General features: G+C 44.5%; 1 protein-coding gene across 4 annotated transcripts in view; it reads right to left on the bottom strand.

Moving 5' to 3' along the window:
* CLPTM1L (CLPTM1 like) overlaps positions 1 to 23,075 on the bottom strand; it is a 2,174,700-nt gene that overhangs the window by 1,294,186 nt on the left and 857,439 nt on the right. For all 4 annotated transcript variants that reach the window (XM_086965311.1, XM_086965312.1, XM_086965310.1 and 1 more), the window contains one exon: positions 13,882 to 13,966. In XM_086965311.1, the coding sequence (XP_086821437.1) occupies positions 13,882 to 13,966 (85 nt within the window). The remainder of the gene's footprint in view (positions 1 to 13,881; positions 13,967 to 23,075) is intronic.

Genomic DNA, 23,075 nt, shown 5'->3' with positions numbered 1-23,075 from the left:
AGTCAGCACAGCTAGATGGACCTTAATGGAATGGAAGTTAAGGCCAGACTGCGCCAAATGCAAAAGATATGGAAGGATGACATCTTCCTTACATGTTGTCGGATCTTAGTTCTCGGACTTGCACCAGATGCAGAATCTCTTCCACTTGTAAGCATAAGAAGTCCTAGTAGAAGGTCTCTTAGCCTCCTTCAGTATGTCCATACAATCCGCAGGGAGATTCAAATGGCCATATTGTACTATCTCAGGAGCCATGCCGCCAAACTCAAAGACGAGAGGTTGGGGTGTACCATCCGTCCCCCGAACTTCGTGAGAAGGTCCGGCCTGCACAGCAGCCGTATGTGAGGGAGAAGAGACCGGTGAAGCAGGTCCGTGAACCACCACTGTCTGGGCCATTCCGGGGCAATTAGGATCATCCGCGCCCTGGACTGGGACAGTTTGATGAGCACCGCCGGAATCAGCGGAATGGGTGGAAAAGCGTACAGAAAGCTGTTCGACCAGTTGATCCATAGCGCATTCCCCAGCATCCCATGCTGGTAATACCTGGACGCGAAGTCTCGGCATTTGCTGTTTTCGGCGGTGGCGAACAGATCCACGTCTGGAGTGCCCCACCTGGCGAAGACGTCTCTGAGTACTTTGTCGTTTATGACCCATTCGTGGTTTTCCTGAATCAGTCTGCTCAGCGCCTCAACATTTTGCACACCTGGCAGATGGGTAGCCGTTATCGTCAGTCCTCTGGCCAGCAGCCAGTGCCAGATCGCCTGCGCCTCCTGAGACAGAGTGCGCGATCTCGAACCCCCGTGCTTGTTGAGGTAATACATCGTGGTCGTATTGTCCGTCTGTACAAGCAGAGAGGTGGTCTGAAAGGACGGATGAAAGGCCTTCAGTGCCAAGTGAACCGCTCCGAGTTCCAGGAAATTTATATGATACGTGGACTCCGTCGGGGACCACGTTCCTTGTATCTGTAACTCTCCGGAATGCGCTCCCCAGCTGTGGAGAGAAGCATCCGTCACAATGGTCTGAGTGGGAATGTCCTTGTGGAAGGGAACCCCTTTGAGGAGGTTCTCCGCTGAACACCACCATTTCAGAGACTGTAGAGCATGCAGAGACAGTCGTATCTTGTTGTCCCAGTTTCTTCGCTTCTGGTCCCACTGATCCTCCAGACACTCCTGCAGCGGTCTCATGTGCAGCCGTGCGTGTGGCGTGAGGAAGATACAGGAGGCTGTCAACCCCAGTAGAGAAGACACCATCCTCGCTGTTGTAGGTGGAACGGTCATAAGAGCCTGAGCCTTCCGAAGGAGTGATAAAAATCTCTCCTCCGAAGGAGACACGCTTGCTGACAGCGTATTGATGGAGGCTCCCAAGTACTGGAGACACTGGACCGGTGTCGGGACAGACTTGGACATGTTGATGTGCAACCCCAGCTTGTTCAGGAGAACGGACGTCTTCTGGAAGTGCGATTGAGCTTCCGCGAAGGAGGATGCCTTGATCAACCAATCGTCCAGGTACGGGTAGACAAACACCTTGTTATTTCTCAGATGTGCCGCTACCACTGCCATGCATTTTGAAAATGTCCTGGGTGCAGACTTCAGCCCGAACGGTAGTACTGTGTATTGATAATGATTGGCGCCGACTTGGAATCGCAGGAACTTCCGGTGTTTCTGTGCAATGGGCACATGGAAGTATGCATCCTGTAGGTCTATCGCGCACAGCCAGTCTCCCCATTGCAGTTGAGGGTAAATCTGGTTCAAAGACAACATGCAAAACTTTTTCCTGCGAATCTATTTGTTTGCTTGCCGCAAATCCAGAAAGGGCCTGAACTCGTTCTTGTCTTTCTTGCGTACCAGAAAGAACCGGGAGTAAAGACCTCTTCCCCTTTAAGACATAGGGACGTCTTCTATCTCCCTTTTTCTTAACAGGGTATTGGCCTCCGCCTGGAGCTCGCGCAGCTGAAACTGCGAGCAAACCAGTGGAATTGCTGGAGGCGGACTGATGAACCGAAGACTGTATCCATTGCAAATAATATTCAGCACCCACTTGTCCTGAGTAATTTTTCTCCACTCTGCCAGGTAGTATTGGACACTTCCCCCCACCGGAGTGGGTAACGGAAGACGGGGAAGTAACAGCTCAGGGCCTAGACCCGGCCGGGCCTTTGGTCGCGGTGGCAGATTGCTGCCCACCCCGGCCCTTCTGACGTTTTTGGAAGGGCCTCCTCTGGAACTGCTGTTGTTGTTGCTGTCCAGTTTGCTGGCCTCGCCCCCTGCCCTGCGCCCCATACCGTCTCTGGAATGGGCAGTAGGTCTTCTTTTGTTTCTTGGGCTTCTCCAACCCGACAGCCGTCAGGGTTTCAGCCTCTGCCTTCATCCGGGCCATTTCATCGTCAGCGTGCTTTCCAAAGAGGGTCTCGCCCGAAAAGGGTAAGTTGGCCACCCTCTGTTGGGCCTCAGGTTTCAAGGACGTAAGCCGCAGCCAGGCATGACGTCTCTGGTTGACTCCATGGCAGTACCCGTGGGCTGCCAGGAGCGATGAATCCGCAGCTGCGCTGATCAGTTGATTAGAGACCAGCAGCCCCTCGTTCAGGATCTCCATGAAACCCTCCCTCTTCTCCTTGTGCAGGAGGTCAGCGAACTGTTGGAGGGACTCCCACAGAGCCCGATCGTACCTTCCCAACAACACTTAGGCACTCGCAGCCTTCATGGAGGTGGCGGACGTCCCGCAGATCTTCCTGCCTGCCGAATCCATCCAGCTGCTCTGCAAATACCCTCGTGAGCACTCAAAATGATCAATAAATTATTGCAAAGTTTCAGAGTTCCAAATGTCGTAGTAAGCGCACACTTCCACGTTCAAGTCCAAAATCAAGTTCCAGGATTATATTCCAGATCTTTATTTCCTTGTAGTACAAATCAATCCAATGATCAGCATAAATCTTCACAATGATGCAGCCAACACGTGTTTCGTCGTGATTATTTGATCACAGACTGACTTCCTCAGGGCTGCAACCCAAATAAATAATATCATAAATAAAGAGGATCCTTCTATAATCATTACCACTCACCAGTTAAACGAGTATTAGATGAGTAGTAAAGTCAGAAGGCCCCTATGAAAACTAGATACAAAATTGAAAAGAAAGGGAAACTATCACCCTCAGCATGCTTCACCTCATGCGTGGAAAGTTTACCTTATATCCCATTATAGAGAAATATACGGCTAAATGAGGTCTATTAGAAGATAGTATTGTATTTCACCTATTTGTTAGCACTTTTCTCCAGCTCAAATTGGTCCTCCTTTAGTAGTTATATCCAAATCTGTAATTATAATATATAATAATGTATCGGATTCCCAAACATAAACCACATAATATCAGACCTGGTACCTGATTCCTAAATAGTTGTATTAATTCATGTATTACCACATTACAATTTTTTTGTACATGTACCAAGAAAGGAGAAATGTACAACTGAAATAAAACATATGAGTGAATTGACTATTGAAGGGATTAATGCAACGAAATTACTATTGTCTCTAACTGAGAATGAAGAAGATCCTATTACGACATCACAATTACTGGAAGACTTGGAGGTAAATAGATTTCTTAGTGAAAGCAGTGGTCTTAAACTAAAATCTAAATGGACTCCACCAGTCTCGACTGGTAATACTATAGACGCATTTTACAGATCAGTAGAGTTGGATATTGATAAATTGATTAAACAACAGCTTAAAAGTGGTTCCTATAGGAAACAGGACAATTTAACTGAAGGTGAGAGAAGTGCACTCAAAATACTGAAGAATAATGATGACATTACTATTCGCGTGGCGGACAAGGGTTGTAATATTGTTATTATGGATACCATCAAATATAAGGCAGAGATTCTCTCACAATCAAATGATGTGAGATATTATGAACCATTAAAGGGGAACCCACTTGAAAGACTTAAATTAATGATAAATGACAGATTCAGACTGTGGTATGACCAGACACTTTTAGATTTGGATGAATTCAATTACTTGACAGTAACCTACCCACATGCACCATGTTTATACACTTTACCCAAAGTTCATAAAGACAGAGAGAATCCACCGGGTAGGCCCATAATTTCGGGGATTGGTGGTCCAACTGAGAGATTGTCAGAATTTATTGATACTTTTTTAAGACCATATGTATGCAATCTTCCCTCCCATATTCAAGACACCAAACATGTACTCAATATTTTGACGGATGTGACGTGGGAGACTGGGCTGTATCTAGTGACCCTAGATGTGGTCTCCCTGTATTCAAATATACAGCACCATTTAAGAATTGCTGCTCTAGAAACCTTTCGCAACAGGAGACCGGCTGAATTATTAGAGCATACCAAAATGGTTTTGGAAATGACTGAACTTGTACTGAAGAACAATGTATTTATACAGGACAACAAATGGCACAGACAATGCCTCGGTACTGCGATGAGTTCCAGATTCGCTCCGTCCTTTGCCAACCTCTTTTTGGGGTGGTTTGAGGCGGAGTGGATCTGGGGCCGTCGCGGTCAGAGGTGGGTGGATTTCATTTATTATTGGGGTCGTTTTATAGATGATTGGTTGATGATTTGGACTGGGACCCTTGATGATTTGCATGATTTCTTTGGTTATTTGAATGATAATGATGTTAACTTGAGAATTACCACCCAATATAATCATGAGAGAATTTCTTTCCTAGATATTGAATTATATGTTCAGGACGACAAACTTTGTTCCAGGATGTACAGGAAAGAGACGAGTTGTAATTCAGTACTGCATGCGACAAGCTGTCACCCAAAGAGCCAGATAAATTCGATACCCTATGGTGAGATGGTTAGGGCACGTAGGAATTGCTCAGTGAATTCAGAATTCCTCTGGAACATTCAAGATATGGCTAATCGATTTGAAGCCAGAGGTTATAAACGTGATGTGAATGAGAAGGCAAGGAAAAGGGTGTATGGACTACAAAGAATTCATACCTTGGCATCAAGGAAGGAGGTATCTGAAGATAAGACATTACAAAAAGTACGTCTTGTGACCAATTATAATACTGAGAGTTATAAACTGTATTCTGTATTAAGGAGACATTGGCATTTGTTGAAGGCAGATAAGGATCTCCTACCTTTTATCAATGACAGACCTAGTATTACCTTTAGGAAAGGTAAAACACTTTCTAATGATTTGAGTCCTAGTTATCGTACCAGGTTACCTAAGATTTGGCTAACGAGCCCTATCATGGGCTTTCATAAATGTGGTTGATGCAGTTCATGCAGATGGGCACAGAAGAATGTGGCTTATTTTCAGCTTTAATGGCTCAGAAAGATTTGAGATTAATACCTTCATTACGTGTGATATTACGTTTGTAGTGTACATAATAGAGTGCTCCTGTGGTAAAATCTATGTCGGGAGTACCATTCGAAAACTACGTGACAGAATAGTGGAGCATTTTAGAGTGTGGAAGAATGGGGATACTAGGTACCCCATTGCAGCTCATGCTGTACAAAATTTTGATAAAAAGGAACAGCACAAATTTAGCTATTTTGGCATTGACCATGTAGTGCAAGATCCAAGGGGAGGTAACAGACTCCTGAAGTTAAGACGCAAGGAGGTGATCTGGTTAATGAAACTAAGGGCAGTTGAAGACGGAATGAATACTGATAATGAGTACCAATTCTTCCTGGGTCAAGAATGAGATATACTATTGACAAAGACTCAACTTTATGTGAACAGGCGATGCCTCAATGTGTATAATGTGTTTGATAAGATACTGACTATGTATTGGTTTAAGACTAACTTGTATACTGTAAACACTATAACCAATTGTAATATATCACAACCTATCCTGTATATAGGAATTTACCATGATGTAAATTGGGTTATATTGGAGATGTTTTGAAATGTACACTCGGAGTACTACTTCTTCAAAAACACGCAGTTATGGATTTATACTGATTTATATTTAATTTTGCAATTTAGCCTTTTCCTGTGGTAGAAATACTAACTGATTTCACGCAACGAGGAATACCAATACGCCTTCTTATATCCATTCTGTACTCTCACTCACTTCTCAAATTGTGTAGTCTAAGACTGTAGGATATTCTCCCTCTCTCTCTCTCTCTCTCGCACTTGCATGTCCTGTGTAGCACTCTTAACATGGTCCTTCTTTTTCTTTTATTCTTTCAAGGAAAATATGTACATTAAGGTGGCCAATAAGTATCCTCTTTATACTCTGAGGAACATATGGCGTTTTAAATATATATTCGAATACAATTTTTATAACTTTGATCTAATGCAAAGAGATACGTAAACTTATCATTTGCATATTACGAGTTGGCGACTAGTTTTTGGAGTATTATGATAGTTGGGATACTCGCAGGCATTATTAACAGTGTGCCTTGCCCTTACCCTAATTTTACTTTGGGGCAACAATAATAGATTACAGTGAATACTTGAGTGGTGTGGTACAGTAAAACAGGTACGCGACCCGAGCTTTATTATAGTGAATTTTGCACATTAAAAGATGGCGCTTATATTCTAAACACTTAAATAGGAAGTACAAGATGGCGCCCGTGTGAAACGCCGGATTTTTTACGCGAAGATACCCGAGGTGACCTAGGGTGAGTGTTGAATCCCTGTTTCTTTATTTGGAAATGACAAATTAGCCTGCGAGACACGAGATACTATATTTGAGTTTATATCCTGGATTATATTATTTTCTCAGGGGACGCATGTGGAAATGTGATAATTTTCGTATATACGTTGTTGTGAAGAAAGCAGGACGGTCAGAATTTGGATACTAGATAAGGATGTGCTAGAAGTGCGGACGAGAGGGGGTGAGTAGGGTGTATTTTATTTTAGTGAGCTTAATACTATATCGTGAGTGACGAGTATAGAACAAAATTGGTTTCTTTTTTCAGATTTGAACCCTACAATTGCATTGTTGTGGAAAAGATGTACCAGTACTAACCAAACCGATAAAGATAATATTGGAACTTGCTTTGGATTTGATGGTAATTATAAGTACATACTAAGTGCGTATTTTTTAATTACGAGCGTCAGTGATACACTTTAAATGTGGTAATACATGAATTAATACAACTATTTAGGAATCAGGTACCAGGTCTGATATTATGTGGTTTATGTTTGGGAATCCGATACATTATTATATATTATAATTACAGATTTGGATATAACTACTAAAGGAGAACCAATTTGAGCTGGAGAAAAGTGCTAACAAATAGGTGAAATACAATACTATCTTCTAATAGATCTCATTTAGCCGTATATTTCTCTATAATGAGATATAAGGTAAACTTTCCACGCATGAGGTGAAGCATGCTGAGGGTGATAGTTTCCCTTTCTTTTCAATTTTGTATCTAGTTTTCATAGGGGCCTTCTGACTTTACTACTCTTCTAATACTCGGTTAACTGGTGAGTGGTAATGGTTGTAGAAGGGTCCTCTTTATTTATGATATTATTTATTTGGGTTGCAGCCCTGAGGAAGTCAGTCTGTGATCAAATAATCACGACGAAACACGTGTTGGCTGCATCATTGTGAAGATTTATGCTGATCATTGGATTGATTTGTACTACAAGGAAATAAAGATCTGGAATATAATCCTGGAACTTGATTTTGGACTTGAACGTGGAAGTGTGCGCTTACTACGACATTTGGAACTCTGAAACTTTGCAATAATTTATTGATCATTTTGAGTGCTCGGAAGGGTATTTGCATGTTTGGGGTTCTGCTTAGGTAGAACTGCTTCTGGATGTAGGTAACCACTTCCTCTTTTCAGAGCACCACTGTACGTATATCTTTACTGACTCTGAATTTGCTGAGCGCCCTTAATTCTGTGGTTAACCATTGCAAATTTTCATCCAGCGGCTCTCCTTGTCTGGAGGCACTGTAGATGACGGGGTGGTGGCATGTTGTTTCTGCGCCGCCGTCACTATCACCGAATCCGGTGCTGGATCCACCCTGAGAAATACTGGGTCCGAGTCAGGAGCCCTGTACTTCTTTTGGAGCCTGGAGGGGGCTGACTTCGTAGTCGCAGGAGTGAGGAACAACTCCATGGCGGGCTCCTCCAAACCCTGAACTAACGGCAACAGAGGTCGAGACAGTTGCTTCTTGTGAAGAGTCTCAAAAATGACTGAGGTCGTCGGCGTGGGCACAGTGAGCGTGATGCCCAGCTTGCTCGTCCCTCTCAGCAGTACATCCTGGAAGGATATAATGTCGTCCACAGGCGACACCCTCGTCCGAGGGGACCCCGACAGGGTAGGAGAGTAGCCCATGGCGCTGGACGAATCCGTATGAGATCTAGACCTGCCCCTCCTGTGGCACCGTCTAGATCTAGTAGACGAACGGCGGCGACTCCTGGATCTCCCTCTCCGTACGGAGCGGGATCTAGACCTCCTCGGCCTTGGTCGTTCCGCAGGTCTCAGCGGCGGAAGTTGTGGCGGCCTGACCGGAAGCCTCGGAAGAAGAGGCCATGCAGGCGGAGTCGGAAAGCGTGGCAACGAGGTCGACCTCGGTGGAGCAGGTGGCCGCCCATGAGGTGGCGGAGGTGGATTCGGTGGCAGCCCATGAGGCGGCGGAGGAGGAGGGTGCTGAGGAGGAGGTGCTGAGGAGGAGGTGGCGTCGGAATCCGAGGGGGCCGATCCTTTGGCAACGGTGGTGGTGGTGAAGGCGACCTCGGTTTAGGGGGCGAGTATACCACAGAGTACACAGAGCCCGGAGACTTCTCTCTCCTTTTCGTCCTAGCCTGACCCGACTGGGGAGACCGAGAGGCCGTGCCCACTGTTGGTGAACGAGGTCGTCGCCGTGCCCCCGATGATCTGGAGGAGGTTCTGGTGTTAGAACGTCTCCTGGAGAACGAAGCCTTAGTCTTAGGTGCCGAGCGCCTCTTCGGCGTCGACGAACGCCTTCTCGACGCCGACGAACGGCGTCTCGACATCGATGATCTATGTCTCGACGTCAGACTTCTCTATCTCGATGTCGAAGATCTCCGTGACCTCGACGCTCTTCGTCTCGACATCTAAGATCTTCTCGACGTCGACGATCTCCTCTTCGACGTCAAACGCCACGTCGACGGCGAACGGCGGTGTCGCCTCGACGGCGAGCGCCGGCATGACTTCTCTCGACGTCAATGGGTCGACGACGACAATAAATCTGTATCCGACGTCGACCTCGACGGAGGTCTCGACGTCAGTCCCCTCGATGACTAACGTCGACGCCGCTTCAACCCCGAGCCTGGGGGAGACGGGGAACAGACAGTGGTCATTCCTCTCGACACCGACGTCAAGGCTATCGACGTCGACTGAGACCGGTGGCGTTTTCTGGCCTTCTTCTCACTGGGGAGCCCCCCCCGAGGCCTCAGCACGGGCAGATGAAGCAGATCCAGCCTGCCCAGACCCACCTTGACCTCGATGTTTTTTCTGCTCCAGTCCTTGGAGCCTGATCTTCTGTCTGTCCTTCAGGGTCCTGGAGGTGAAAGTCTGGGAAATCTCACACTCCTCAGGAACATGTACAGAAGGGAGACACAGGATACACACCTCGTGTGGATCGGACGTGGCCTTCTTCCTAGAGCATTCAGGGCATTTATCAAATAAGGCAGGCATATTTGATAAATGAAGGCTCAAAATTACCAGAAAAACACCAGTAATTAAGGAAGGCTCAAAAACACATCGAGTGAACACTCTCTAACACTTTAAAAGTGCAAAATAAAATTGAAATAAACCCTAAAAATGGAGAGCTCAATGCCCCAGGGTCCTGCTAGCAGGAGCCGGAAAAAAGAACTGAAAGTGGAGGGGACCTGCTGTGCATTCTGGGATACTGAGAGTTCTAGAAAGTTTCCTTAAAGGGACAGTATCCTGTTTTGAGCCACATAATGGCAGCCTATGGGGGCTTGTCTGTCCACCCCTTCCTCTCTATCTTCCAGAGGCTTTCTTGGTAAAAGGGGAAGTTTTTCTATGAGAGAAACTTGGCAGGCTGTGCTGAATTTTAATTTTGGTGGAATATCTAGTTGAAGTACTGGACAGTGTAGCCTTTGTAGTATAGGCTGCATTATTTGTCTTTAAATTCTCTCTTAAGTGTCTATTGAGGACTGCACATTGAGACAGCTTAAGAGATTATTTGTGATTGCTCCGGGGTCCCCGCACATGAGCGGGACTATTCACTAGATTATGACTATAACAGAGATCCCCTACTACAGATCTATAACTTGTGCCTCCGCAATGCACATCAACACTCATGAAATGGTCAGTGACATCTCAAATGACATCAATGTTTACATCATCTGTGACTGAGTATTTTGTTTCAGATCTATTTTATTTTCAAGCGAAAACACAGAATACAGGTCCGGTTGTACGCAGCGTTAAGCCCAAAACCCTATATAGGGCCGGCCGCGTCTGTGGATGTTTCACTGGTGATATAAGGAGACAACACAAGGAGCAGGTTTAAAAACAGCATGTCGCCTACAACCCCTGAGGGGCCGGCTGCATAACATAGTGTATAGAGTTATATCATCTAGGTGTGGGATTGCACAAGACCTCTGAAAAACTGTAACTTTAGCGCACAGGCAACGAGCCCAAAGACAACAGGCAGACATAGGTGGGTAAGAGGACCTCAAGAGTGAAAAGAATAGGAAAAGAGATAAGACAGAGCAGCGAGAATAAGAGTGGTGTATGCGGGCGGGGGAGGAGCGTATATTGACTGTGTGTTTTAAAAGCGTTTATGAATGTTAAATATATATGCTAAGGTGTATTGGTGAATCGGCTGTATGAGTGCCCCTATGGATGATTCAGTGGGTGCATGACTGTATAAGTGAATGATTAGGGCTCTCAGTCAATGTATGGGTTAGTGACTGGTTGTGTAAATGTTTGTATTAGTCTGTCACTTGGTGTCTAAGTGGCTCAAAAATTAAGCTGTGCGCGCTGAATAAAAGGAAAGGCAGCCATTAGCTGAGCCTGAGTAGTGAGCATTGACAAGATGCACACCTGGTGGCCATCCACCCTCGGAAGTCCGCCCACTCCGACAGACCAAACACGGAACCTCGGCATCATTCTGGACTCCTCCTTCACCATGACCCGCCAGATCAACTCCATCGCCTCCACCAGCTTCAACTGCCTTCGGATCCTCCGCAAGACCTTCAAATGGATTCCCCTAGAATGCAGAAAAACATTCACCCACGCACTCATAACCAGCAGATTGGACTACGGGAACGCCCTCTACGCCGGAATCAACAGAACTCTCCTACACAGGCTACAGACCATCCAGAACGCCACAGCCAGACTCGTCCTCGGAACCCCATGGCACGAACACATGACCCAACACCTAAGTAACCTCCAATGGCTCCCCGTCGAGAAGAGAGAGACCTTCAAACTGCTCACCACGCCTACAAATCCCTCCACAACATCAGGCCCAAATACCTCAACAAGAGAGTCTCCTTCCACGTACCCAAGAGGAACCTCCGCTCCGCAGACCTCGCCCTCGCACAGATCCCCCGCATCCGCAGAACCAGAGCAGGAGGAAGCGCTTTCTCCTACGTCGCAGAAAAAACCTGGAACGAGCTCCCAGTAAACATCAGACGCTCAACACCTTCTACACCTTCAGAAAGAACCTCAAGACCTGGCTCTTCGACTGAACCGGAGCTGCTTCCCCCCCCCCCCCCCGGTGAGTAGCTTTTTTTAGGTTTAGAAGGTGTGGGGGGGCTTCTAATGTGAACCAGGAGGGGGAAAGCAGCAGACTTTGAAGCTCGGAGGTCTGAAGAAAGAAAAGAGACAAGCTGAGCAGGAGTATTGCTAGAGGACAGCTAAAAGAATAGTCCTCACAAGTGTAATAAATAACATACTAAGTAACAACACATGTAAGAGGGGCAGTCCTCATGGGAGGTTACAACATGAGAAAAGAAGTTACTAAGGAGGGATTACTAAGCCTATTAACAAATAAAAAACCTCCATTTACAGAGTACAGTAACAGGAACCAATTGGACCGGGAAATAGGTGGAGTTTAAAGTCCATACCTAATACAGCATGCCTCGAAGAGACAGCACAGTCGCTGCATCTCGAGACCTAAAAATGACCACTGCCAACTTCATATAAACTTCTTCTTAAGAATCATGTCCAGGTCTTTGCAGAACCTTTAAATGTGAACAGATGGCGGATATCTTTCTCTTGGAAAGGTAGCCCACTGGTGGGAGGGTGAAAGTGCCTAGTACATTAAGAAGGGAAAGGGCAGGGGCATCAGGTTGCCAACAGGTAGGAAGCATGGTGAAGGGGTAAGGTGCAAGCTTAGCTGCAATTTATTGAGAGCTAGGCACAAATATCCAAATCAGCAGTAAAAAAAATCAACAGCACGAACGTTCAAGCAACTGCAAGTGAAATTTAGGCGAAGGAAGAGGACAGAATCCAGGGGCACAAAGGTCCAGGCAGGAGCCACGCAGGACATAATCAAGGAACGTGAAGGTAAGGCAGCTGAGTGGCGCGAGAGAATTCAAGCAGCGACAAACAAAATGTTAACTCGGCCAGAAGCACCCACACGCAGCACAGAGCCTACATTTTGTATGTGCCTCTTTCGCACATATATTTTCCCGGCATTCCTGGTTATACTCACTGCAGTCTCTCTGACTGACGGAGTTGTTGCTAACGTTGCCATGCAATGATTGACTGCTGTTAGGACCTCCTACAATACAAGAGCCCTAGGTAATGCCCACGCTTGGGCAAACGCAATCCAAACGCTTTTTAGGGAGAAAAAGGGAAATCATTTTGCTGTGGAATAAGTGCCACCTTCTGATGACGCAACGGACTCCTAAGGAGGCATACCCCACAGTTTGGGGACTTCTGGCGTACTGACTGCTTCTTGAGATATCACATTGACTAACAGTCATATAAGAATTATTGTAACTAAGTCTACCTCGAGACTACCTTTCTCACTAATCTATGTCTGCTCAGGTCAATAAACAAACTAAAGTCTTAGAAAGGACAGTCTGTGCAGTAAACATAAGGACTGTGATCATAAGAAATAGCATAAAGGGACCCGCAGAGCCGATTAAAGCAGCTAAGTTACAAAAACAACATAGGATGTGAGCCTATCTCTCAAACTTCTTCAGCCATCGCACTGGTAAGTGATGCATCCCATTACATGATAACCGCACTTCAGTGGTGGTCATACAAGACATGGAAACATTTCCCATATAACAACAAAACAAAGGCAGTGCCTTCCCAACCAAACACCTTACAGTTTAGCATGCAACCTATTTAGGTAAGTTCTTCAGTCCCCAACAAGTAGATAGTAAGTGCTTTGTCAATGTTACAGTACAATACATTGTGCACAAAAGGGGAATACTGGGATGTAGGCCTATATGTGACAGCAATTATTTGGCTCAGCATTCATCTTTGCAATGGAAACGTGGCACACTGTGAATGGGGCATCAGGAGGAGCATACAGCAGTCCATGAGACAGCCGTCTGCTCCACTTGAAGCTCACCAATTTGCTCATGCAGAGTGAAACCTGTTGGCTATTTGCAACCATTTAACGTGCATAACCCAGCGAAGAGCAAGGAGAAAGAAATGCATGCACACTTAGAGCAGTGAGGCCATAGCAATGGGGGAATGTTCACCAAATAAATACTTATAAGATAACTTACAGTGTAATACTTATTGGCACTTGCAATTTACATACTTGCATTTGTATTGGTACTTTGGACTGATAACATCTAACGCAGCTGTTTTAGATTTTGCAAATCTAATGTACTTTTCTTCATGAGGCACACTGTCTCAAAATACTTTGATTCATCATGCAATGGTAATTTACAAAAGGAACAACAATGGATAACGTTTACGGATTCATGTGTCACATTGAGAGAGTTGTAATACTACTAACAGAACATTTACCTGCTTTAGTAGACATTCCAACCATATTTTTTTTTTTCTTCCAGAAACTGATGTCATTTTTGAATGCCAGGAAATCAAATAGAAGCTGCAAGGAATAATTCATTTATTAGTTCACTTCTGGCTTGGAAAATTACAATTCATATGGTGACATATGAATACATGAAACGCGAGTCACCTAGTAAAACAGGACCTACATCACCTAAAAATATCACATTTTAGTATATTTCTCAACCTTTTGCAAATAACTAAATCACAACATTCTCGTGGTCCCCTTTTTACATGGATTATATTGTCATAAATGTTACATTTCAAAGGATATTTTTTGACGTAGAAGAATATATAGAAAGTAAAGCAAACTCATACATCACAAATAACTGAACTGTTTGATGCTACATCTAGGAAGCAGTGCCTACAAGGAATTTCACTTATTATTCTCAGTCAAATCTATTCAAAATAATCACTGATTGGTCTAGCCCCAACTGGTAGCTGACTATTAATTAATCAGAACATCAATGTAATTATTTAAAACATGAATATTCAACAACAGATAATTTTCAGACTCGGGTATGTCTTCTTTTCAATAATGACAATTTTAATGTACACAAAATTAGAAAGGGTACATTGGAATGCAACAAAACACCTTGATTAATAATAATAATAATAATACAGAAATTTATTGAGCGCGAACAGCTACCTCTGGGGAGGTGTCCCGGCGCTAGCGAGTCCCACAACAAGAGTAAGTAGTCAGGAAGGGGGGCAGGATTATTGCGTAAAAAGCCAGGTTTTTAGGAGTTTCCTAAAGCTTGCTTCTGACGTGGCGGATTGGATGGCAGGAGGCAGGGTATTCCAAAGTTTCGCCGTGCCGGTCGAAAAGGACCTGCCTCCAAGTCTCGCTTTCCTTATGTGCGGTACAGTTAGCTTGAGTAGGGAGTTTGAGCGTAGCTCACGTTTTTGGTGGTAGCGGGGAAGTCGGAGTTTCAGATAATTTGGACATGTGCCTTTTAGCGCTCTGAAAGCCAGGGTTAGCACTTTGAACTTAATTCTGCTTGCCACTGGTAGCCAATGCAGCTCGTGCAGATGCGGAGAGATATGCTGCCTAAAAGGGACCCGTTTTATTAATCTCGCAGCCGCATTCTGCACGATTTGTAAGCGTTGCACCGCATATTTAGGTAGACCAAGATAGAGGCCATTAGAGTAATCGAGTCGAGAAGTGATTGTTGCGTGAACAACCGTTTTTCGGCACTCGACTGGTAGCAAAGGCCGAAATTTCCGCAAATTTTTGAGTTTATGCAGGCAGCCCGTGGTGAGCTGTTGGTATATAATAACTAAAACCTTCAAATCAAAGACGTAAACATCTATTCCAAATTATAATAAAGAAGGAAATGCATCTGAGAATAACAGGCAAACCAATGCAGAGTTTGTTGTAGTGGAACGTGCTAGAAAATCAACACATTCCTCACAAATATACCATGGGTAGCATTTAGCTGAGTTCTGAATAAAATGCATTTGTCTCGGGTGCAGGCTCTATTCTATAGATAACGTAGGTACTTTGAAACATGGTAGAAATTTCTGCGAGCATTTCAGATCACATGCAGCACATGTGTGTAGACTATATTTGCCCTCAGATGAGCTGCTGGACGCATTTTTTGGGGGAGGGGGGAGGACCATCCTCCCTGCCGAAGTTATTTAATATGACGAGGAAACTAGCTGAGGAGCACTGCTATGACCCATGTTGATATTCTGAAGATCTGGGCTGGCAGGGTACTTGTGAATGAACTGAGAAAGCTGGACCATAGTGGAGAATGTCAGGGTCATACTGGAACATGATCACAGACACTTTTTTGTTTTGTTTATAAAGTTTTATACAGCATGCACTAACACCCAAATGACCAATACGTGGGAGGTATGTATATTAGGGTTTTATGTTCACACCAAGGACAACAGGGTGAGCTCCAGATTCTGCGATCTTGGCCTCAACCGCCAAAAAGGAGATCACCAATCGATGGAAACACACAAACCCCCTTTCATCGATTAGCTGGAAAAAATCCCTAGAGGTGTGGGCACAGGCAGAGCGCACCATCCTCCACATGGAAGAAACAGCAGAGTTGTGCAAGTATCCCATAGCGCAATCCTGGGATTTTCATCTTTAAAGCATTCATGCATCCTAATGATGTACCACACACACACCTCCGGCGGAGCAAGCAGGCGACAATGATGGAAATACCACCCAGTGAGTTCGTCCCACAACATGTATTGAAGTATTCTGTAGCATTTGTTGAGACAGGACTTGAATTTGCATGCTCAGAAGCATTCCATGACAGCAAAATTTATCATACGACGCCCTGACTTCTATTCCGCCATGTACACAACATGAACCCCAGCTCAGACCAATAATTATACATTTGACTTAGCCACAGCTTTTCATAGACGGCACCTCCCACAATGCTTCATCATTAATCTTATACTTGGTAATTCTTTTTTATCCTTTCCTTAAAAGTTGTAGTTTCGTATTAAAATGCCAATATCTATCATTTTTGAAAGAATGCAAATATATTGGTAACGCGATAAAGAACGTTGAGTTTTGAACGTTGAGTTTTGAGAAGTGTTATATATGTGAAGAGTACTTGCAAGTATTCAGGCGACTTTGGAGACTGTCAGCAGTTGATAGAAAGCTGCGCTCATGGTCTGCAAATATTAATATGTCATTAGATATACGTGTGTAAAGGAAGAACACAATGGTTCATACTTGGACACGAATGCATATGCTAAAGATGTATATGTTGCTGTGATTACATGATGAAAATGTCTAAACTCATGCACACTGGATCATAACAGCATTGTCTTTATTGTGAGTAATTCATATACAATTGTATGTTTATATTGAAAGAGAGAAAATTAATAAAATATACAGCACATTCAATAGGGCTGTTTGCGAGCCAAGAAAAAGCTTTGGAGCATTGATAGCAGGAAAAGCAAAAATCTGGTTCAGGAAGAAATGCGCTGGAGCTGGCAGTCTCCATTCTTTCTGGACGCCTCTAGGCATAAAAAAGCAAAACAAGCAATGGCAAAGGCAATACATCTAGCTTTAATTTACCAAGAAAGGTACACACAGGAATTCACAAATGTGTTTTGCATGAATGTATGCAGAAATGTTTATCACATAGTGGCTTTGCCAATGCTGAGAAAAAGTAGCAAAGATATTGTTTTCTATGTGGAACGCATATAGGAGGAAAATAATGTGACAAATGGTATAGTTCAGTTTTTCAGATTTAGAATAATCCCCCGTGCATTTTAACAGAAGCACTACTAGGTAGGCAGAACAATACATCACGCAACTCATTTTACTCATTCACGGAAATGACGCCCAGTAACCGGATTAAAGTTCAATGCCTGGATGATTTAAATTGCCCACTGGATGAAGACCAACTTTGTAAAGCTGAACATCGACAAGGCTGGAATTGTGATCTTCAGGAAGAGCATATTACTGTGGAAATCCACCTAGTGGCCAAAAGCGCCAGGAAAGACACTCCCCACCCACGCCCAAAAACCTCAGAATCATCATTGACAGCAAACCTGGCATGACCGCCCAAGCCAATGCTGTCACTGCCTCATGCTATCCATAACCTGAAGATGCCGGGAAAGATTTTCAAATGGCTGCCAATTAGAACCTGAAAAACTGCATTGCACGCCCTGGTCACAAACAAGCTGGACTACGGGAAGACCCTCTATGCCGGGATCACCAAAAACTCACCTGAACGCTGCACAATTCAGAATTGGGCTGCCAGAATTAACTCCCACTCTGCACTCACATCACAACACACCTGAAGACACTCCACTGGCTCCCTATTCATAAACGAGCACAATTCAAACTACACAATCACACTTTCAAGGCACTACACAACACTGTCCCAGCATACCCCAGCAATTACATCAGCTTACAAAAAACTTTCGGACACATTCGCTCATCCGGACTCCTACTTGCACAAATCACACACATACTGAAAACCAGATCTGGTGGTCAAGCCTTCTACATTGCTCCTAAAGCGAGGAATTACCTGCTGCTTCACAGAAGAGCATCCTAGTGTTTAGCTGGTTTGACATAGTTGGTCTGGGATCCTGCTAATCAGGGCCGCAGGCTATCTGCTCTCACTGTAAAATGGACTCCATGTACTTTAGGTACATCTCCAATTGGATGTTGGGTCACCTTGTGAGCCCCTGTATAGTGTACCATAGGTACCCAGGGCATAGGTGCATCCAAGGCCTACCAGGGGCTGCAGCATGAAATATGCCACCCCTGGCTGGCCATCCAAATTGACACAACTGGCTGATCACTCAGCTGGGGCAAGGTCGTGTAATCACCCCTTGCTTAGGTATAGTATTCCTATACCTACCATTATATATAGACACATATGCGCCTATAAGTCACTCCTATGGCAGGCCTTAACAATCCTGGAGGCAGAGTGCTTGGTTTTATGCGAGATGGTGCTCTAGCATGAGCTGAGCCTGTCTGCAGCTTTCGGAACCATGTCCTTATGGCTGTTCTATGATATAGCCATACCATATACCCTTAAGTGCATTATAATTCTCGTGGTTGAATGCTAACTTTGGTTTGGCTTTATCAAAACATGTCGTGTAAGGTGTCATATGCTTTGGAATACTACCCCCTCGCCAGTTCTGGCGACAGGGGTAGCATTCCACCCTTCTTGAGGGAGAAGGCATGTTGTTCCTATTAATCCCGGTTAAAGTTAACCAGAGCCTCAGCATCACAAAATGGATGCTGCTGCTACAGACACAGGTCTGACCTCCTGCTGCTGGGAGTCCTTCCAGCGAGGGAGGCTTGGACAATAGGTTTCCTGTCTTGGGAGGTGCTAGCACCACCCCAGACAGGCCATAGTGTATTGGGGCAGGGAGGGCTGAATGAAATGAGACACTGCCTGGGGCACACAAGGTGTCCCATGCATAGTCCGGTTCAAACCGGTGCTGGAGCACTCCAGCCCCAGCTCTGGCACGAAACTGGACAAAGGGAAAGGGGTGTAACCACCCCCTTCCCTGGTCCCACCCATAGGAGGGACCTAGCAGGTAATCCAGCCCCTCAGATTAGTATATAGGTAGGAGCTGAGTCAAGAGACTTTAGATTTATCCTGAACTGAAACTTGAAACGAAACTCTGGACCTTCGACGTTCTACTTGAAGATAGAAGACTGAAAAATCTCCCTTGTGGTCAAGGAGTGACCACCCTGTACCTACAGGCACCATTCAGCAATCTGCGGTTTACTTTGTCGACGTTCCCGCCGGAGCCCGAGCACAGAGTCCGACAAGAGCCAGATTTCCAGACTTCTTTGACCCCAATCCACAGTCCATACAAAGCTGAGACCCGTGGAGGCGACGAGAGACGTGGGACCGGCCATCTTGAAAAGCCTGCTCCTTGCTACTTGTGCAGCTTCTGAGGCACCCTTGAAGTTGTGCATTGGGGATTGAGAAGCCCCAGCCCCGGGCATCAACTACACCGAAGATCAGCCCTCCACACTCCACGAGTTCTGCGTGAGGCCCTTCTGCATTTCCCTGCTCGACGCGTCTGTCCGGTCGCTTGCCCGTTGGCTAGTGGCCTCTGTGACGACGAATCTTCGAATCTACACCGCTGGCCAGGTTGCTCCAGGCTGGCCCCTGCTTCCTTGAAAAGGAGAAGCCCATCTGACCTTGCTGGTCTGATCAAGAAGCCATCTTTGATTCCTGTGTGGGTTGCCTTTCCCAAGGCTTTTTGACTCCAATCCGGAAGCCGACACCGCCGACAGCGAGAGCCTTCGTGGGACAGTCCGTATCCAGCTCCTGGTTGTCGTCGACACCTCCTGGTCCAGGTGGCTGCAGAGACAAGCTTCACGACGTCACCTGATTGCTTCGCCACATCGCCTGGCTCCTTCCTGGTCACTGGTTAGTGACCCAGACTATGTCCCCTCTGCTTTCAGGTACTCTTCATCCTCGATCCGCCCTTGGATCCAACCGGACACTTCTCTCCTGGTCGCCTGCAGCATCTTTCTTCACGGCTCCATAGGATTCAGCGACGAAACCCAACACAATTTGACACCTATGCACCCGCTTCCTGTGGGAGGTAACGCGAGTACTCCGGTGCTCCTGTGGGTATTGACTATCCTAGTGTCCTAGTTTTCAGTAGTTTTTTCTTAGTCCATCCGGAATTGCCCTAAAAGAACTAGTTTCCAATTCTTTCGTTCCTATTCTAACTCTATTGTAACTCGCGTGTGTGTTAAGACACTGCACACGCCTCCCTTGGGTCTCCTGCTTTCTATCCTTAGGTAGTACAGCGTAGCCCCAGCGATTCCCTAGGCCTATCCTTTGTTCGTGACGTGGTCCTTATACCACTATTTTAGTATATGGTCTTACGTGCCCCTAGGGCCCTACTGTATTTTGTGCAACCTATTGTACGATAATTGAGTATCTTGTTATGTGCTTGTGCCTCTGACCTCATAAAGAGTTCAGAGGATTGTGTTAGTAATAAATACATATATATTTTATATATATAACCTGTGTGGTGTCCTTTCATTTGGTATTAAAGGGGTTACATATGGTAAAACCGCTGGCTTCACATGGCCTCTTGAGTTTAGCCTAAGACTGCTTTGTCCATGCTACCACTAGGATAGCTGGTCTATAAGGTTGACTTTACAACCATCACCATAAGGGTTATTTGGACTGATACACGGTGCCCACTAGAATAGTGGACATCACATATCAGGCCAACTTCTCACACTTACTTTATTCGGATTCAAAGATGTATCCATAAAAGCACGTCAAATAGATCGATATTAAAATACATAATATAGATATAAAAAACCAGCGACCTTGTACAAAACAATATCCATTAAAAACATTTTTTTTAAAAACATGCTTATTGATACAAAATAGCACTAAAATATAGCTCTAAAGTGCAGTTAATTACATGTATTATTTACAAAATACCTCAGTTTTGTGTGGTCCCAAAAAGGAAATAACATGTGAAGCGCAAGCATAAAAATCAACCTTCATTAGTGCTCATAGAAGTGTGTGAGCGAACTGCCGCTTTCAGAAAGGAACCTACAGGAAAAACCAGAGCATCCTCTTCTAATTTAGGAATTTCTGTGTAGGCTGTTTTGTAATCAGTTTCAAAATGCTTTATTCGGTTTGTACAAGTACAACCATATAGCAACATACATATATACAGTTTCAAATTCATATTTATGTAAGTTAGATAATGAAACAGTTAAAATTACATCAATATCCATACCAGTCTTTGTTTCAGTTCAAGAATAATATAAAGTGTATCTCATTTGAGTACAAAGTTAGATTTGGTCACTATATACGTTTTAGCAGCAGTTGTTGTAGAAAGAGTTAATGCAGAAGACGCCAATGTAAAGTGCAAATTCAAAAAGACCTATTATGTGCATAAAGTGCTATTGACATGTGCAAATATGCAGAAATAAAAATAAAGTGCAAAGTCTGTTTGATCACTTTAAACATTTTAGCAGCAATTTGTTTACGATAAAGGTTTGTGCAAAAACGCCAGTGCAAAAAAGTGCAAAAACCGGGAGACAATCATTACCAAAAGGTACTTACGGCAGGTGCAAATATGCAGTATGAAATATAAAGTGCATACAGATAGATACACGTGCAAACAATGTAACTCAAACAATAAGTCATAAGATGTAACAGCCAGGGGGTATACGGGGGGGTAAGAAATCATATAATAATTGATTTCCTTTGCCACATACATTTTAAGATATAAGTGACCACACGATAACACACATCTGGGGAAGCCAAGTCAAACAACAATTGCATTGCGGCTCTTGTATTGCACATATTATGATCTAAAAATAATTGCTTCAGATAAAACTTTCTAAAACCAGTATAAAAATTACAAAAGAGTAAAAAGTGGCAGATGCTCTGTTTAGATTTCCCATCGCATGGGCACAGACATATCCCGGGTTTTTTTACTGTAGGGAAAGCCACTAAATGGTGGACTATTCCCAGCCTCAGGAGAGCTAGAACAAAGCGATGGGAATTAATACTAACAAATGTAAGATAGGAGGGGAGACCTGTGCTAAGGTTGTATTCTATATATAATTTGAACGTACTTTGCATTGCATATTCCTTCATTCTGGTCCCTTTTACATGGTCCAGGTAAGTGGATTTGAGGTCACGCTTTGTTAAAACTGATTCTGTTAATATATCTTTAAAAATATCCTGACCAAAAAGGGTCTTGTACCAGGATTGAATGTGTTTTAGCCAGGGGATTTTCGAGTGACGGTCAAGTTTAATGCAATCCATAATTACTTCCTGGGTGAACCTGGTTTCTTCTTTGGCCCATATGGACCGCCATAGGGACAGGGGACGCAATGCAATCAAATCTGTAACATAATTTATGCCTAACTCTCTGCGAGTAATCTCGTTTGAGGCAGAAACGGGGAGGAATAATAGTCGTTTTAGGTACTTGTTTTCCTCCTGCTGGATGGACAGGGCAATCTGAGGATTATATCCCCATATCCCTGCTCCATACAGGGCAGAGGACATACACCTTGAATTATAAATGGAGATCATCTCTCGGATTCTACGGCCCCCCAGTTTAGAGGCAAATCTAAAGATGCAATTTACATTTCTGGTCATTTTCAGGCCAACACAGGATTGTTCGTTTACCCATCTCCCATCTCCTGAAAAGGTAATACCTAAATAACAAAAATATTGGACAGCCTCAAGTTTATCCCCATCTAAAAAGAATGTCTTGTTTTTCTTCATTTTCTTTCCGCAGGTCATAGTCATTGTCTTGCCCTTGTTGATTTTGAGCTTTCTGCCCTGAATAAAAATATGGAACTTCTCGATTAACTTTTGCAACCCGTTCGCGGTCCTGGAAATCAGGACCGCGTCGTCCGCATATAAAAGGACGGGTATTTGCTTTCCATTAATGATAGGGGCATCAGCATAAGATTCTTGTAAAAAAAGGGGGTACATTCACCGTCTGTTCCGAATCTGACCTTACTTGAGAGACTACTGTACATTCTAGCCAAGAGGTGGATGATTTCGGGGGGAGCGCCCATGGCAAGTAGTGTTGGCCAGAGCAGTGCGTGTTCCACCAAGTCAAATGCGGAACTTAGATCGGCAAAGCACATTAACAAATTCCCTTCCTTGGCTTTCGTGTACTTGCCGATAATAAGT

This window comes from Lissotriton vulgaris, chromosome 4_1 (genome assembly GCF_964263255.1).
Source record: "Lissotriton vulgaris chromosome 4_1, aLisVul1.2, whole genome shotgun sequence".
NCBI lineage: Eukaryota > Metazoa > Chordata > Amphibia > Caudata > Salamandridae > Lissotriton > Lissotriton vulgaris.
This window is presented reverse-complemented; position numbering and strand designations above follow the sequence as displayed.